This window comes from Schistocerca americana, chromosome 1 (assembly GCF_021461395.2).
Source record: "Schistocerca americana isolate TAMUIC-IGC-003095 chromosome 1, iqSchAmer2.1, whole genome shotgun sequence".
Lineage (NCBI taxonomy): Eukaryota > Metazoa > Arthropoda > Insecta > Orthoptera > Acrididae > Schistocerca > Schistocerca americana.
The window spans coordinates 321,470,540-321,485,745 of record NC_060119.1 but is presented as its reverse complement, the minus strand read 5'-3'; the positions used below and the strand labels follow the sequence as shown (position 1 = coordinate 321,485,745).

At 38.7% G+C, this 15,206-nt stretch overlaps 1 protein-coding gene across 1 annotated transcript in view; it reads right to left on the bottom strand.

Moving 5' to 3' along the window:
• The window catches only part of LOC124598646 (protein furry), a 1,150,963-nt gene that overhangs the window by 22,732 nt on the left and 1,113,025 nt on the right, over positions 1-15,206 (bottom strand). The window contains exons 48-50 of the mRNA XM_047136016.1: positions 9,105-9,294; positions 4,719-4,982; positions 1,939-2,130 (exon numbers count right to left, since the gene is read on the bottom strand). Of these exons, the coding sequence (XP_046991972.1) occupies positions 1,939-2,130; positions 4,719-4,982; positions 9,105-9,294 (646 nt within the window). The remainder of the gene's footprint in view (positions 1-1,938; positions 2,131-4,718; positions 4,983-9,104; positions 9,295-15,206) is intronic.

The following is a 15,206-nucleotide window of genomic DNA, read 5'->3' as shown; positions in this document are numbered from 1 at the left end:
CTTTTTCTTTTTTTTCATTTTGTGAAGAGCAAAATTTTACATTTCTCAATATACAGAGGAAGTTTTCAATCTCTACATCACTTTGAAATCTTGTCAAGTTCTGACTGAATATTCATGCAGCTTCTTTCAGATTCATTATAGATAACTGCATCATCTGCAAAACACCTGATTTAACTGTTAATATTGTCTGCAAGGTCATTAATATACAGCATGAACAGCAAGGGACCCAACACACTTCTCTGGGACACACCCAAAGTTACTTCATCTGAAGACGAATTTCCATCCAAGATAACATGCTGTCTCCTCTCTATCAAAATGTCCACAATCCAGTCACAAATTTCTCTTGATACCTCAAGGGAAATGTACCATGGAAGTGTGAGCTATGTGAAAGTGGGAGAAGAGAGAGAGATCAGCGTGGATTGAACAGAAGAGTGGCTTGAGACAGGGAAGTGCACTTTCACCATTACTCTTCATTGTAGTGATGGATTATATAATGAGTACAGTAGCACAAGTAATTAGTGAAAGAAAGATGAAAGCTATGGTGTTTGCAGATTATCTGATGATTTGGGGGATAACAGTACAAGAATATGGGATGAAATTTAGTATAAGAAAGTGAGATGATTATCACAACAAGAAAGAAGGACAGGGGAACAACTGGAATAACAATTGGTGGGGAATGATTGAAGAGAGTGGTGAGTTTCAAGTGCCTAGGAAGCCTGATACAGGAAGATGGAAAACCGACAGAGAAATGAACAAGTGGGGGAGAAAAGCAGAAGCATTTTGGAAGAGTGTCAGAAGCCTGATATGGAGCAAGGATATACTTACAATCAGTGAAAAGGTTATATGCACTATGTCTCAATCCTGACATATGCATCAGAAACATGGGTTATGAAAGGAAGAGAGAAAAGCAAAGTACAAGCTAGTGAGATGAGATTCTTGAGAAACAGTATTGGGGTGACAAAGATAGACAGGTTAAGAAATGAGAGGATCAGAGAGTTAATGAAGGTGGAACCATTACAGGGGGAGACAGAGAAATCAAGGCTGAGATGGTATGGACACGTTAAGAGAATAGAGGAGAAAAGGATACCCAGGAGGATACATGAGATGAAACTGGAAGGAAAGAGACCAAGAGGAAGACCAAGAGACAGATGGCTGAAAGGAGTAGTGGAATGCATCCAGAAGAAAGGAGAAGACTGGACCAAGGCGAAGACAGAGAGATGGTGCCAAGACAGAAGATGATGGAGGGGCCTATGTTCCATACAGACCCAGCCAGAGGCTGGAAAGTGTCCAAGATGATGATGATGATGATGATGATCTCATATGATTGTACTTTTGACTATGAATGTAGTGTGGTACCGATTCAAAAGCTTTTCAGAAATCAACATCTACCAGAATGTCTTGATCCAAAGGTTTCAGTGTATCACATGAGAAAAGTGTGAGATGGGTTTCACATGATCAATGTTTTTACAATCCATGCTGGTTGCTATTGAGGTCGTCATTCTATTCAAGATAGTTCATTATGTTTGAGCTCAGAATAAGTTCTAAAATTCTACAATAAATTGATGTTAAGGACTTTGGATGGTAGTTCTGTGGATCACTTCTACTACCCTTCTTGTAAACAGATGTGACCTGTACTTTTTCCAAGAACTGCACACAGTTTTTTGTTTGAGGGATCTACAACAAATTACAGTTAGAGGATGGACTAACTCAGATGCAAATACAGTATAGAATCTGAACGGGACTCAATCAGGGCCTGGAGACAAAGATGATGGGGAAGGTGTTACAAATATTATATCAGAGATGTGTATCTGCTCATATTCTTCATTTAGTAGCAGCAGCAGCAGTAGTAGTAGTAGTAGTAGTAGTAGTAGTAGTAATAATAATAATAATAATAATAATAATAATAATAACAATAACAATTAGTTGTATCTCAAATACCTGATTGCTTTTTGCAGCTGTGGTCAGAACAGTAACCATCTTATGGGAAGCTTCAATCAAAAGTCTCAGCTGGAAATGAAGCTTATACAGAGCACGGCCCATATCAAGGATCATTATATCTTCATTTGACAGGTCTGTCTGGCTCTCACCAAGCATATGCAACTTGAATGTAGTCTTAACTGCATCAATACACTGAAAACAATCATTATCTCCTTAACAAAGAAACTGCAATTTTAATCACATGTTTGTATTATATTTTATCGCACCTAATAAACACAGTGGATATTGTAAGTTGTCACTAACTGAACATAGCATATGCACAACTTACCAGGATCATGACTTTAACTGTATTATGACCTTTATAATAATTTACAGTTTTTATTCCAAAGTGTCAATAGCCAATGAACAATTTTATCACCAAGATTGATAGAAGAGATCTTTCCATGGCACTGCATGGTTTATTGAGACAATACATCTTATATCTGACAAAAGCTGCTATATTAATAATTATTACAATAAAATTTTTACTATAACAAATTTTAGGGGATTTTACTGCAGAAAAGAATCCAAGACCTGACAACAATAATGCTAGGTACTGCAGATCAGTACTATTTGACACAAACTCAACATTAATGTCTTCAAAAACAATAATTCTCCAGTTAAGTTTGCATAACCTTATTAAAACTATTTCATGCTGCTTTATGAAGTTTAAGATACTTTCTGTTTGTGGTCTTGAAAGTGTTAGCACTGTAAGCTTGTATGTTTTCAGATCCACTATTGCAGAACAGCATTCAAAAAGCTGTTCAATACAACAGTAATTAATCTACAAGGCCTGGAATTTTTTTAACTTATTTATTGCAAGTATAGTCACTCTTCATTTCTTCCTATTAGTTCTACAATAGTGCAATATTAGTTTGTATCTGCCTGCTCAATTCCACCAATCTTTTCATTATCCGTTATGGATATGGAAAGTTCATTTTTTTCAAGCTGATGAATGTAAATGTATTTTCTTTAATATCCATGGCAATATCCGAGCTGTGGCATTATGTTTTACTATTAGGTGTTTCAACTGTAACTACATTGCCAGAGAAAAAAAAAAATAGTACACCTGGAAAGACAACATCAATTTTGATCCGATGATGGTATATGCCGCTTTGGGGTAGTAGATGTACTGATAAAGGTTTCAATGTTGTCTGCCAGCAGATAGCATGGTGGCATAGCTACCAGAGTGCCATTTGTGTCTGCCCTTTCAGGGAATGGTCACAGCCAAAAGGCTCAGTGTAGTATGAATGTGTGAGGCAAGCAGGCAACCATGCCACACAGATGCACTCATGCACTTGAAAGGGGTAAAACAGTGGTCTTCTGAGTGGCGGGGTGGTTCTTTCAGGCAACTGTCACATAAGTTGAACATGCTGTGTCACTTGTGCAATGACGCTGATATTGGTGGTCACGTGAACATTCTCACATCCAAAGACAAGGTTCGGACATCCAAATAACACAGACACCCACCAGGATTGTTGTATTGTAAGGACACCAGTGGTAGACCATACAGCTACCACAACAAAGATAAGAGGGCTTGTAAGCCCACACGTGTCAAAACGAACTGTAGCAAACTGATTATTAGCAGTGGGGCTATAGGATCACACACCACTAGCCCATCTTCTATTCATGCCACAGCATCGATGTGCATGGCTCAAACTGATGCTATCAGAGGACCACTTGGGAGATAGAAATGCATGCAATAGTCTTCAGCAATGAATCAAGGCAGATTTTGGCTGCATGCAAGTGATAGTCATTTGCAAGTACGACATACATCTGGAGAATACTATCCCATAGACTGCATTAACGCAAAAGACACTGGGCACACCTGAGGCTCAAGACATACAGCAGCTTCCATTGCCAGCACGATCTCTGGACTTGTCTCCAATTGAGCACATATAGGAATTACTGTGATGAGAAGTGACTTGTGCAACTAGTCAACCAACAACTCTTACAGAACTACATGAACAGGTCAAGAAGGTATGGCACAACATATCCCAGGAAGCGTTTGCCGTCTGTACAAATGACTGGATGCCAAAGTCAGCACCTGCATTTCCACCTGTAGAGGCTATGCCATATACTAATATTAGTGTTTCAGCATGGCTCGATATCTGGTATCTCAGAACCACTTATTTTATTGATCTCTAAATGTAATGCATTCATGTACTCCTTATGCACTGTTGCAACAATACACCTTGAATTAATTGGAAACCTCTAAAAGGGTGTACTGTTTTTTACAGAAGTGTATATTAATATTGGTATATGATGGACAGTTCTTTGGTCAGACTGGATGCTTCTGGAAATTAGCGGTGCAAGTAGCTTCTTACCAGAAGCATTCACATACAGACCATGTTGCTCAGTCAGTGCTCAGAAAGTATTCTACTTTTCACATCTAAGAAGAGATCACAAGTCATAATAAAAGCATGCAAAAAACAACTAAAAAAAGACAGTTTTCATAGTAGTCCTTTCCTTCTCGTAATTTGAGACAAAATGACTTTTCTTGACAATTAGAGGTACTGCCTGGTACTGCCTGTTAACTTGTAAAATTTATTCAACTTGCACATGGTGCATTTACTTTTGCAATAATAGATTCTGAATCACCTGCTTTATCAAAACATTTTCTGAGGAATATATTTAATGCAAATATTTTTCACTCCTTATTCCACCCCCTCCCTCCCAAAAGTACTCCCACCCTCCCTGCTCACACCTCTTATTTCACGTTAGTGAAATGAATTACTTACCTCAGTAGCATGATCTTTTCTGTCAAGGAATGTTTCCCAGTGTTCTTGGATTTCAAGCATGCCAAATCGTAAGGTTTCACTGGTTCTAGTGGTGCTAAATGCAGCTGGACCAATCCATACGTGAGGTAGTTCTACGTGTGCTGCTAGAAGATCAGATAGAGCTTGCAGCCGCATACCCAGAACAGCACATGGGCCAATAGCACCTTCCGAGGATAAGTAACGGCATGCTTCTTGTGTCATAGAAACCGCTCTGTTGCTCACATCCTGTAACAATGCACTATTTCTTAGAATGAAAGAGACTAATATTGCAAATTTAGTTCCTCTATATCTGCACTCCGCAAATCACTGTGAATTGAATGGCGAAGGGTACTTACCATTGCACCATATTCTAGTGTTTTCTCATTCTAGTCACATATGCATTACAGACAAGCAATTAGTTAAAAAAACCTCTGTGCAGACTATAATTAGTCTAAGCTTGAGTTCGAAGTGCCTATGGGAGTGATACATTTGGGGTTGTAGTATATTCCTATATTCCTCATTGATACTGTTTTTTGAAATTCTGAAAATTGGCGCTTGCAAATAGCTGGCATCTATCTTCAAATGTCTGTCAGTTCAGGTTTTTCAGTATACTTGTGATGCAATCCCACTGATTAAACAAACCAATGACCACTGGTGCTGTTCTTCTTTGTACAGGGTGTTTCAAAAATGACCGGTATATTTTAAACAGCAATAAAAACTAAACGAGCAGCAATAGAAATACACCGTTTGTTGCAATATGCTTGGGACAACAGAACATTTTCAGGCGGACAAACTTTCGAAATTACAGTAGTTACAATTTTCAACAACAGATGGCACTGCAAGCGATGTGAAAGATATAGAAGACAACGCAGTCTGTGGGTGCGCCATTCTGTACGTCGTCTTTCTGCTGTAAGCGTGTGCTGTTCACAACGTGCAAGTGTGCTGTGGACAACATGGTTTATTCCTTAGAACAGAGGATTTTTCTGGTGTTGGAATTCCACCACCTAGAACACAGTGTTGTTGCAACAAGACGAAGTTTTCAACGAGGTTTAATGTAACCAAAGGACCGAAAAGCGATACAATAAAGGATCTGTTTGAAAAATTTCAATGGACTGGGAACGTGATGGATGAACGTGCTGGAAAGGTAGGGCGACCGCGTACGGCAACCACAGAGGGCAACGCGCAGCTAGTGCAGCAGGTGATCCAACAGCGGCCTCGGGTTTCCGTTCGCCGTGTTGCAGCTGCGGTCCAAATGACGCCAACGTCCACGTATCGTCTCATGCGCCAGAGTTTACACCTCTATCCATACAAAATTCAAACGCGGCAACCCCTCAGCGCCGCTACCATTGCTGCACGAGAGACATTCGCTAACGATATAGTGCACAGGATTGATGACGGCAATATGCATGTGGGCAGCATTTGGTTTACTGACGAAGCTTATTTTTACCTGGACGGCTTCGTCAATAAACAGAACTGGCGCATACGGGGAACCAAAAAGCCCCATGTTGCAGTCCCATCATCCCTGCATCCTCAAAAAGTACTGGTCTGGGCCGCCATTTCTTCCAAAGGAATCATTGGCCCATTTTTCAGATCCGAAACGATTACTGCATCACGCTATCTGGACATTCTTCATGAATTTGTGGCGGTACAAACTGCCTTAGACGACACTGCGAACACCTCGTGGTTTATGCAAGATGGTGCCCGGCCACATCGCACGGCCGACGTCTTTCATTTCCTGAATGAATATTTCGATGATCGTGTGATTGCTTTGGGCTATCCGAAACATACAGGAGGCGGCGTGGATTGGCCTCCCTATTCGCCAGACATGAACCCCTGTGACTTCTTTCTGTGGGGACACGTGAAAGACCAGGTGTACCGCCAGAATCCAGAAACAATTGAACAGCTGAAGCAGTACATCTCATCTGCAGGTGAAGCCATTCCGCCAGACACGTTGTCAAAGGTTTCGGGTAATTTCATTCAGAGACTATGCCATATTATTGCTATGCATGGTGGATATGTGGAAAATATCGTACTATAGAGTTTCCCAGACCGCAGCGCCATCTGTTGTTGACAACTGTAACTACTGTAATTTCGAAAGTTTGTCTGCCTGAAAATGTACTGTTGTCCCTAGCATATTGCAACAAACGGTGTATTTCTATCGCTGCTCGTTTAGTTTGTATTGCCGTTTCAAATATACCGGTCATTTTTGAAACACCCTGTATATATCCAATATGCCCCGTTAGTCCTGTTTGGTATGGGTCCCAAGCACTTGAGCAATATTCTAATGTGAGAAGTATTCTAAGTAGTCTAAGTATTTCATATACAGTCTCCTTTATTGACTCACTGCATTTGCCCAGTACCCTGCCAATGAACCGACATCTGCTGCCTGGTTTACCTATGACTGAGGCTATGCAACCTTTCTATTTCACATCCCTTCATACTTTTATACTCGGTAATTGTACGATATGACTCTCTGATACTGTAGTCAGAGGATACTCCATTTTTGCATTTTGTAAAGTGCACAGTTTCACATTTCTGAAGATTTAAAGCAAGTTGCTAATCTTTGCATCACTTTAAAATATTAATGATATTTATGTAGCTTTTTTCAGACTGACTTGATTATAAATAACTGCATCTCTTGCAAAAAATCTGAGGTTGCTATTAATACTGATTGCCCAGTCATTATATAGAATGTGAACAGTAAAGGTCTCATCACACTTCCCTGAGGCACACCTAAACTCAGCACTACATCTGCCAATGATTCTCCAGCCATGACAACATGCAATGTCCTCTCTATTGTGAAATTCTCAATCCAGTCACAAAATTTGGTACCCAATGCTTTTGTTAATAAATGTTGGTGTGGTACTACTTCAAATGCTTTACAAAAGTAAAGAAATATGGCATCCATCTGATTACCTTGACTCACGGCTCTCAGGATGTCAAATGAGAAAAGTGCAAGTTTGACTTCACATGACTAATGTTTTTGCAATCCACTCTGGCTGTTATTCTGTTTAAGATAGCTCATTGTGTTTGAGCTTGGAATATGTTCTAAGATTCTACAACAGATGGATGTTAAAGCTATAAAACGGTAGTTTTGCAGAACACTTCTGTAATATTTTTGGAGACGGGTGTGCCTTGCACTTTATTCCAACTACTGGGAACAGTTTTTTGTTCAGGGAATCTTTGATACAATATGCTTAAAAAGGAGGATAACTCAGCTACAAATTCTGTATAGAATCCAATAGAAATTCCACAGGGCCTACAGCTTTGTTAAGTTTTAGCAATTTTAGTTGTGTCTTGATGCCACTGACACTAAGAGTGTGAGTGTTTGCAGTCATTTGAGTGTCAAAGTGGGACAGTTCTCCCGGATTTTTCTTTGTAAAAGAACATTTGCAAATGGAGTTCAGCATATCTGCTCTTGCTTTGCTACCCTCTGTTTCAGTTCCTGTGTCATGTGTCATTCATTAGAGCCTGAAAACTAATTTGGTGCCAATGACAGCCTTTACAAATGACAAAATTTCTTTCAATTTGTGAAGAGTCTTTTGTAAGATTCTGCTATGGTAAAAAAAAAGAACCACTGAAGTGGTGCTTGAGATAAAACAGTGGTATGACAGATAAAATATCTCAATATAGTGACATAATACATAGCAAAGGCTTACAACTAATTATAAAGCAGGGGATATGGAAAGGTGTGTCTAGTTAAAAAGACATGCAAGTTGGAAAGACATAATACAGTGCTTTATGGTGGTAGTAGCAACAAGACAGAAGGTGGAGAAGCAGTAACAAGGGGAAAAGTGCTAGCTCAAAATTTAATCATGCAGGATAATGAAATACACTGATATTGTGGAAGAAAGAAATAATAAAATCAAATGAAGAAAACACAATAGGCAAAACTTTTGGTATAAGGCAATACAAATGTATGAAACTGGTGTGGTGGAAGAAAAGTTATCATTCGTTGCATGGCATTGTTTATGCAGATATCAGTCATGTCTCTTCTAAGTTTGGGTTCACATTTGAACTATGTCTCACATCACATCAACTTCTGTCTATAGAAGAAAGAATACACTGTTATGAGAGGATGAGATTTCTCTATATTCTGTACATTCCACCTTTTCATGATAATAGAGACCACTCTTTCTCAATTTTATTGCTTATAACCTGCAAGCTGTACATTTACAATAAGCACCACTCAAAGAAGTTGTGCATACAGTTCTGTGTATCAGCAGGTACAAGAAATTATTGGTGAAACTGAAGAATCAAAATGTGTTACAAGATTCTGTGTACAATAACAACAGTATAGCAGCTACCATAGACTTTAGAAAATGAAATAAACATGCTGTGATAATGTATATTGGTGTCTGTAGTTACCTTAATGAGTCTCTGGAGAAGCTGAAACAATTCAAGAGGTGGCACAGGAAACTGATTTAGCAAACTCTGAATTTGCAGTCTCCATGTTTCTTCCGAGTCATCCCTAATTATATTGCGAAATGTCATTGCTGACAAGTTTGGTGATGCATTACATGGTGTCACATCCCCTAGGTCACCAGCACTTGAACCACTAGAATCAATCATAAGGTGAAATATTACTTATCATTAGCATCACAACAAAGTGGCAGAGTAGATTAATTTATATATTTAACACTGAATACCTATTCCATTTGGAAACTGAATGGAAGTGTTGTGATGGACTTTAACTAGTTTTTGTATTTTCTTATAATAGGTACCACACTTTACTTTCAATAATTTAGACACTGGACTACATTTTTGAAGAATTTTTAAAAATTTGGCATATATAGTCTGCTGACAAGCAGTGGATAATGACAGCCTCGCTCACCACCTGTCCACACATCTTCAATTCTGCCAGCACCTCATCTCCTACTCACAAGACTTTACAGAAGACCTTCTCAATACCTTGAGGGGCCTATCACTAGTACAAGAAAGGGTATCGGAAAGAAATAGTTTAGCCACAGACTATGCGTTTGATTCCAAATGAATCTTTCACTCTGCAGTGGAGTTTCAGCTGTTATGAAACTTCCTGGAAGATCAAGACTATGTGCTGGACTGGAATTCAAACTTAAAACTTTGTCTTTTGCAGGCAATGCTCTCACCAAGTGGGCTATCTGGGCATGACTCATGGCTAGCCCTCACAGCTTCTGAGAAATTGGGAAAGGAAGGAGTGAGGTACTACCAGAACTGAAGCTGTGAAGGCAGATCATGAGTCATGATTGGTTAGCTCAGTTGGTAAGGGCATTGTCTGCGACAGACAGGTCCAGTTACAAGTGTGTCACAAGATTTTAATTTGCCAGGAAGTTTCAAAACAGTGCATACACTGCTGTGAAGTGAAAGATTCATTTTGGAGAGACTAATCATGTATCAGCGCACTTCTCCATTGCTACAGCATGAATTTAGAACCATGTCAAAATGTACTAAGGAGAATCTTTAATGGAACATTCATATCAAAATCAAATACACTCTTAATGATTCAAAACAGAGCAGCTAGTAGCATGATATATACTGCCAAGTTTGTGGACTTCAAAACTAACAATTCCTTTCTTCTTTTCCTTGTGCCTTTGTCCCTGTTATTCAGATGAAAGTGATGAAAGTTTTTTAAATGCTTGAGAATCGTATAACTGAGGAGAGACTTTGGTATAACCCTGGTGCTCATCCAGTGGAATGAGGGAAATCATTTAAAACCACATCGAGGCTGGCTGGCACACCGACCCTCATTGTCAATCTGCTGGGTGGATCCGCTCCGGGGCCAGTGTACCTCTCCACCCTGGAAGCGACCCTTTAAAAGCTATGAAGGTCAGGAAAACTCATGATTCCACTGTTGTATGATGATGATTATGCCACCGCTGCCACCACCTCCACCATTAACTATATCCAGGTGGCCTGTTGTAGTAGAAGAGTGCTTTTCATCTTTGTCTGTCCTGGTACACTTCTCTCTTGACTTTCTGTCATTCCAGTCCTCTTCCTTCCAGATCCTGTTTAACTTGAAGTATCCACCATTTCCTGGGCCAGCCTCTAGTCTCTTGCCTTCAAGTACCTTTTCAAGCCTTTCTCTCCCTGTTCTACTTTGAGCCACATTTTTTACATGTCCAAACAATTTCAGTCTTGAGTTTCTCATGCTTCTGCATAGTGGCTGTTCTACTTGTGTTTCTTATTTGATCTTTTAATTCTGGATTTAATCTTTCTTGTTGTTTGGATGGACGACCACAGGAACAATGTTTCTGCACTCTGGAGTCTACCGTTATCCGTTCTGTAGGGGTGGTATACTTATAGCAAAAAATATGCCTGATAAACAGTTTTCTTGGCTTTTAAAGGGATCTGATTGCACCAACAGAAAAGCCCTAACTTGCTGGTAAAAGCGAGCTGCTTTTTGAATTCTGTTAATGATTTCTGAGGAAGCTTTTGTGTCTCAAGTTACAATACTGAAAGTGGCTGAAATTTTCTAGTTTCTCTCTGTTCCTATGTGATCCTCATCGGCTGACTGGCATCACAACCATTTCTGTGTGTCTTATTTTTAGGCCAAAGTGCTTCAATTGGTGGGTACATGTGTGTAATTTATGTTGCACATCTTCTTCTATGATTTCACACACCACCAAATCATCTGCAAAGGTAAATGCATTGAATTCCTTATGAGCATTTTGTCTCATCTCTTCAGGGTGATGAGCAAGATCAATGACAATGTGTTTCTCTATCATACGCCTTTGCTTGTTGTAAACCAGACAGAATAACCAATTGTCATGTAGATTTGGCTCTGGAAATCTAGGAAGGCAAAGGTATCCCTTACTTTCTCTCAGTACTTTCCCTTTACCATTTGAACAGAAAACATGAGATGTGATGTTCTGCTATCTCTAAACACATACTGTTCCTCTTTGAGCTGTTGTTCTTAAATGGCATTAAATTTTCTTCCATAAACTTATGTCAGTGGGGCAGAAGTGTGATTCCTCTACAGTTGCCACAGTCCTGCCCAATTCCTTTTTTTGAAGATGGGTAGTTGTCCAATTGATCAGGACTTTTTCCTTCTTTACAAATGATGTTTATTACTTTGTACAGCCAGTTGAGCCCTTGAATTCTAGCAGCTTTGATCATCTGCATTTACTCCATGTATGCATCGTGATTTGCCTTTGCTAATTCTCTTCAAAGCATTTTCAACTTCAAATGCTTCAAATGGCTCGGAGCACTATGGGACTTAACATCTGAGGTCATCAGTCTCCTAGAAGTTAGAACTACTTGAACCTAACTAACCTAAGGACATCACACACATCCATGCCCGGGGCAGGATTCGAACCTGCAACCGTAGCAGTCACGTGGTTCCGGACTGAAGTGCCTAGAACCGCTCGGCCACCGCGGCCGGCTTTTTCAATTTCAGATGAAGTCAGTGGTATGCCACTTACTTTCTCTTTTTCGTAGTTTCTGACTTTCGTGCTTCTTTCTCTGTTATATCCATTAAAATGTGCATTTGTACAAAATATTCCCTCATCTCTTATCATATGCTCTCATTACACCACGTGATGGAACCATCTTGCTTCTCCAGAGCTTTTATTGGGGCAAATATATTCATTATATTTTTCAGATTTATTTACACCAGTTTCTTGTTCTTCATACAGTCTTCTCACGTTACTCGGAAAAAACTGTCCAACACTATTCTTCTTCTGACTTAATTACTCTCTTTGCTCTTGGTTTCAGGCCTCTCTCTACTTTCTTGAGCTTGGTCTCTAAAGATAGTCATGTTATTTTCAGATCAATCAGAATAATACCACCAGGGATCTCCTCCTCTTTCTCTGCTGTACTGACTAGTTTTTCTCAGAGTTTTTGCTGCAATGCCATCAAGTACTTACTTGAATTTTGTCCATTCCTCTGTTTTCGGATGACTGATAACAGATACTTTTTATAGTCTTCCCATTTTTCAGGTTTTTCTAATTCACAAACTTTTACCTAGAGTATGCACCTTGTTTCCTCTATGGAGTAGAAGGAGTTGTCATTCAGAAATTCTTTTAATTTCTTCTTAAATACTTGTTGGTTATCTGTCAGACTTTTGATACTATTTGGTAAGTGACCAAAGACTTTAGTGCCAGTATAATTCACCCCCTTCTGTGCCAAAGTTAGATTTAACCTTGAATAGTGAAGATCATCCTTTCTCCTAGTATTGTAGTTATGCACACTGCTGTTACTTTTGAATTGGGTTTGGTTGTTAATAACAAATTTCATAAGAGAGTATATATACTGAGAAGCTACTGTGAATATCCCTAGATCCTTAAATAAATGTCTGCAGGATGATCTTGGGTGGACTCCAGCTATTATTCTGATTACACGCTTTTGTGCAATAAATACTTTATTCCTCAGTGATGAATTACCCCAAAATATGATGCCATATGAAAGCAATGAGTTAAAATAGGCGTAGTATGCTAATTTACTAAGATGTTTATCATCAAAATTTGCAATGACCCTTATTGCATAAGTAGCTGAACTCAAACGTATCAGCAGATCATCAAAGTGTGTCTTCCAATTTAATCTCTCATGAATGGACACACCTAAAAATTTGGAATATTCTACCTTAGCTATATGCTTCTGATTAAGGTCTATATTTATTAATGGCGTCATACCACTCACTGTACGGAACTGTATGTACTGTGTCTTATCAAAATTCAGTGAGAGTCCGTTTACAAAGGAACCACTTAGTAATTTTCTGAAAGACAGTACTAACAATTTCATCAGTTAATTCTTGTTTGTCAGGTGTGATTACTATACTTGTATCATCAGCAAAGAGAACTAACTTTGCCTCTTCATGAATATAGAATGGCAAGTCATTAATATATATTAAGAACAACAAAGGACCCAAGACTGACCCTTGTGGAACCCCATTCTTGATAGTTCCCCAGTTTGAGGAATGTGCTGATCTTTGCATATTATGAGAACTGCTTATTTCAACTTTCTGCACTCTTCCAGTTAGGTACGAATTAAACCATTTGTGCACTGTCCCACTCATGCCACAATACTTGAGCTTGTCTAGCAGAATTTTATGATTTACACACTCAAAAGCCTTTGAGAGATCACAAAAAATCCCAATGGGTAGTGTTCAGTTATTCAGATCATTCAAAATTTGATTGGTGAAAGCATATATGGCATTTTCTGTTGAAAAACCTTTCTGGAAACCAAACTGACACTTTGTTAGTACTTCATTTTTACAAATATGTGAAGCTACTCTTGAATACATTACTTTCTCAAAAATTTTGGATAAAGCTGTTAGAAGGGAGAGTGGATGGTAATTGTTGACATCAGATCTATCCCCCTTTTTATGCAAAGGTATAACAATAGCATATTTCAGTCTATCAGGGAAAATGCCCTGTTCCAGAGAGCTATTACACAGGTGGCTGAGAATCTTACTTATCTGTTGAGAACAAGCTTTTAGTATTCTGCTGGAAATGCCATCAATTCCATGTGAGTTTTTGCTTTTAAGCAAGTTTATTATTTTCCTAATTTCAGAGGGAGAAGTGGGTGAGATTTCAATTGTATCAAATTGCATAGGTATGGCCTCTTCCATTAACAGCCTAGCATCTTCTAATGAACACCTGGATCCTACTCTATCCACAACATTTAGAAAATGATTATTAAAAATATTTTCAACTTCTGACTTTTTGTTCGTAAAGTTTTCAATCAATTTGATGGTAATACTGTCTTCCTGTGCTCTTGGTTGACCTGTTTCTCTTTTAATAATATTCCAAATTGTTTTAATTTTATTATCAGAGTTGCTGATTTCAGACATGATACACATACTTCTGGATGCTTTAATAACTTTTCTTAATATAACACAGTAGTTTTTATAATGTTTGGTAGTTTCTGGGTCACTACTCTTTCTTGCTGTCAGATACATTTCCCTTTTCCGGTTACAAGATATTTTTATACCCTTAGTAAGCCATGGTTTGTTACAAGGTTTCTTACGAGTATATTTAACTATTTTCTTGGGGAAGCAGTTTTCAAATGCATTTACAAAAATGTCATGAAATAAATTATATTTTAAATTGGCATCAGGTTCACAGTACACCTCATCCCAGTCTAACTGCTGTAGGCTTTCCCTGAAATTTGCAATTGTTAAATCGTTGACTGAACGTACTACTTTGGAGGACTGTTTAGTGTTGCTGAATGGAGCTATGTCATATATTGTAACTAGCTGTGCACCATGATCAGAAAGACCATTCTCAACAGGCTGAGCATTTATCTGGTTAAACTTATCTTGGTCTATAAAGAAGTTATCTATCAGTGAGCTGCTATCCTTTACCACCCGAGTAGGAAAATCAATAACGGGTGTCAAATTGAAAGAACCGAGTAATACTTCAAGTTCCAGTTTCAAAATGCAGTAGAAAGAGAACAAAATATTATTCATGCAGGGAGAAACATCATGGAGGAAAAAAAGACCAACAAGTGGCACTGCAAGCATCAGACAGATGTGTGGCACACGGTTGTTCC